The sequence below is a fragment of the Pinus tabuliformis genome, chromosome 1_2, assembly GCF_031772625.1.
Source record: "Pinus tabuliformis cultivar Carrire ecotype Pingquan chromosome 1_2, CPIR1, whole genome shotgun sequence".
Lineage (NCBI taxonomy): Eukaryota > Viridiplantae > Streptophyta > Pinopsida > Pinales > Pinaceae > Pinus > Pinus tabuliformis.
The window spans coordinates 1,335,599,776-1,335,603,600 of NC_142298.1; the positions used below are offsets into that span (position 1 = coordinate 1,335,599,776).

General features: G+C 37.2%; 1 protein-coding gene across 2 annotated transcripts; it reads right to left on the reverse strand.

Annotated features, from left to right (window-relative positions):
* Positions 1 to 335: 335 nt before the first annotated feature.
* Positions 336 to 3,602, reverse strand: LOC149211134 (GDP-mannose 3,5-epimerase 2-like). Of its 2 annotated transcripts, XM_089394528.1 has the most exons (7): positions 3,427 to 3,602; positions 2,502 to 2,949; positions 2,006 to 2,099; positions 1,306 to 1,435; positions 1,094 to 1,226; positions 774 to 981; positions 336 to 661 (listed from the first exon to the last, which is right to left on the reverse strand). In XM_089394528.1, the coding sequence occupies exons 2-7, from the start codon at positions 2,915 to 2,917 to the stop codon at positions 506 to 508; spliced, it is 1,137 nt and encodes a 378-aa protein (XP_089250654.1). In that variant the 5' UTR covers positions 2,918 to 2,949; positions 3,427 to 3,602; the 3' UTR covers positions 336 to 505. The 2 variants fall into 2 exon arrangements, with proteins under 2 accessions (XP_089250654.1, XP_089250655.1); XM_089394529.1 differs by lacking the exon at positions 3,427 to 3,602 and having other exon boundaries at positions 2,502 to 3,413.
* Positions 3,603 to 3,825: the final 223 nt, after the last annotated feature.

Sequence of the window (3,825 nt, forward strand, 5' to 3'; positions counted from 1 at the left end):
TAAAAATTAACTAAAATATAACTTTATTTTAAATTATTTTAAGCATAATTACATTAAAAAACATATAATAAGAAAAACATAGTAAAGCAATAAAGCAATACTGACTAATAAGAGTTTAGTGCCATAAATAAAAATTAAATATGACATTTTTTATTGTATTGAAAAATAAAAATAGCACAACTACCTTTTAGATAAATTTCAACTTTCTGGTTAAAATTAAATCCCTACCATCCATCTAAAAATTATTAATAATTACATTAAAATTCTCAAAACCCTATTACCATTCCCAGATAAACAATAGAGAAAATTGAAAATTCCCAGATAAACAATAGAGAAAATTGAAAATTGCAGTCTCCAATTGCTAACAATCTTGCGAGCCTTACAAAAATATTTATCCCCTAGAAAAAATTGAAAATTGCAGTCTCCAACCGCTAACCATCTTGCGAGCCTTATAAAACAATAACTTATTATTTATCCCCTTAACCAGAGATCTAGGTTTTGGTCTTCATTCCTTTCCATCAGCAGCACGAAGAGAACCTAGTTGAACAGGGGCTTGAGTGCCAACCACCTTGGAAGACCCATAGATGGAGAGATCAATTCCCTGAGCCTTTTCCTTCTCAATTTGTTCCTTGATCCAGAAATAAGTAATTTTCAAGCCATCCTGCCAAAAACAAAAGGAAACAAATGTGACTCTGCATCTTTCTTTCAATGCACAAGGGAAAATGCATTGCAAGGAGTTTAACAATCTGAAAATCTAATAGCTAGAACCTTACCTTCAACTTCATGGTTGGCGCCCAGCCTAGCTTTTCCTTAATCAATGTATTGTCAGAATTCCGACCACGTACACCCTCTGGCCCAGGAATGTGATGTATTGGCAACATTTTATTCTCAAAGCTTGATACCATTTCAGCCATCTCATTCATGCTGACCATTTCATCACTGCCAATATTCACTGGCTCTCTGAAGTCTGATTTAGTCAACCTGGCATATCAAAATAAAGATTTCTGAGAAGAAACAAAGATGAATCTGAATAAACAGGTAGCGAGAATTAGATCCAAAACTGAATTTCAAAAGCCATTCCAAGTTTTGGTACCTTAAGACACCCTCCACACATTCGTCAATGAATGTAAAGGATCGTGTTTGCTCACCATCCCCCCACATTTCAAATCTACCAGTAGATGTGATTGTCTTCCTACAAAAGGCAGCAGGAGCCTTCTCACGGCCACCTGCAGTGGCAAATGAGTTTATCAACAAAGGGAACATAAATATGAGCATCCTACAATCATTACAATTTTCATAACTTACCCTTCCATGTGCCAAAAGGACCATAAATGTTGTGGAAACGTCCTATCCGGCATTCTATACCAAAGTCCTTGGTGTAGTGTATGCACAATTCTTCTGTGGCAAGCTTTTCCAAGCCATAGGCATCTTGAGGCTACAGAGCAATGAAATCATTAGTCTCTAAACAGTTTAAGTGAAAATGAGCTATAACAGCTTAATCCAGCATAAGACGATTCTTGTATCTGGGGAAGCAGGCTGGATCTAACAATTGTAGTACAGTAGTCCCAAGCTAGTAACTAACAAATCAGTTCCTATGATAAACCAGGTCCTATGGAGTTACATCACTTCTCCAAGTTACAGAGGCCCCGATATATCTAGAGTGTACCACCGGCAAATCAGAGTGTCCTACTTCAGAGGTGTACTCTTACAGTAACCTTCTGAATTTTCAATTAGCTAAACATTCAAAAGTAACCTTGAAATCAGTCAGGACTACCGTAAACGCTTTTCATCAAACATCCAGCCTCTTCCTAAACAAATTTCAGTACTCAGCTCTTACATTTCCAGCCTCTTCCTAAACAAATTTCTGTACACAGCTATTACATTTCCAGCCTCTTCTTAAACAAATTTCAGTATCAGCTCTTACATTGCCTTTTGACCCAAAATGCCATGTGAAATAGCACCTAATAGCATTACCAGAGTATTAAAGCAATATATGGCTACATACCTCAGCTGGCCAAGCATCAGACTCCTTCAAGCTCACATTGGTCTCCAATTGTTTGAATTCGGGATAAATGCATGCACTAGAAGCATAGAAAAACCTGCAGAGGAACAAATAGATTATTACAAAATATGCCATGTCCAGCGACTGAACAAACTGTGACCATGAGAGTAAAATGGTTATGTCTTTTGAACAAATAATTTGATGTTCGGTCGGACTAAAATATATTATCTGCACTACCGATTGCATTGTAATTTCAAGTTTCAATAATAAGATTCTGTGGAGAGCATTAAAAGGAATTAAATTATTTGAAGTGTACATAGTCTTGTATTCTAGAATAGTGCTTTTGCACTTCTAAGAAGTTATCATACTTGACTGAGTGCTTGATAGAGAGAAGTTTAAAATGGATCTAAATTGACATAATCATAAGCAATAAGAAAAAACAGACATCAACCAGAAATGAAATGGAAAGCCAATGTGCAGAAACAAACCAAGGTCTCACCTTTTAACACCATTGATTCGCGCAGCTTCAAGCATGTTGAAACTGATCATGGTGTTGTTGTACATGATAACAGAGTGATTAGACTGTATGAATCCCATACCACCCATGTCTGCGGCCAAGTTGAAAACATGGTCGACTCCTTTCGTAACAGCCAAGCAATTGTCCATAACTCTCAGATCGACGAGATGGAATTCATTGCAGAACATTATCTCAGTCATGTGCTCGTTCTTCTTCCAATCAGAGGCAATAATGTAATGCCCTTCAGATTTCAATCTCCGGGCAATATGGGAGGCAATGAACCCACCAGCTCCAGTGATGGAAATTTTCAATTTTTCACTTGGCCAGTATAGATCTCTATCCAGATTCTCATAGGTGTATTCTCCATAGGTCATTCCATCAGCTCCAATGCTTCCCATGGTGCTCAGTGAAAGGAGGATATACAAGAAGTCTGCAATAACACATCCAGAGTAAGATATCACTCCATGTTGAAATAAATGGCAGCCAATAAGAAAACCATATTAGGAATGTCCAAGAAAGCACTTGGATTCATAACCCGCAATGCAAAAGTAGATCAGAACTACTGAAATTCAATGGAATTCTTGGTCTAAAATGGAGAAGAAGCACTCGTGACCATGACCCAATGGGCTCTGGACAAAAAAATTTTGCAAATACTCAAATCCATCGTCCGATGAGGTTAAACCGATAGAATTCAGAGAAACACGTTCCAAAGAGGGAAAATATGATCAAATCCTTGTAGAACTCATAAAATCCAGAGACAAAAACACAAGTTCATGGTTCCATGGGCAGGCAACAGCCTAAACCTCGGAGAATTTTGAGAAATCCATCTCTAAACTTAAGAAAGAAGCAATTTAGCTCAAATATGGATAAAATTCACAGAAAGCAGACTTTCAAAATTATCATGTACTTTGCGTTTCCGCGTTCCAGGGACTTTTGGGCCCATTACGAAACGCCCCCAAATTGTGGGGATTCCACTGGGGATTTGGGACTTGTTTGCTATTCCCAAGCCATTCCGAATAGATTTCAGGGATGTTCGGGATAGATTTCAGGGATGTTTTTGACAGATTTCAGGGATGTTGTTGGGAAGGTTTTAAGGATAATCCAAGTACAGAGTTTCAGTTTTGACAATCATGGACATTGATGATTGGACAATAGGATCTTTTTTCCCATTCATTTTTTTTTGGAATGCATTGAATCTAAATTTTTTGTACAAGTTGCAGCTCAAAATATGAGTTTTGTATGATGGGTTTCATTTTGGATTTCTAGTGATTTAGATATTGGATTTTCAATGGTAAAATTCAAAAAA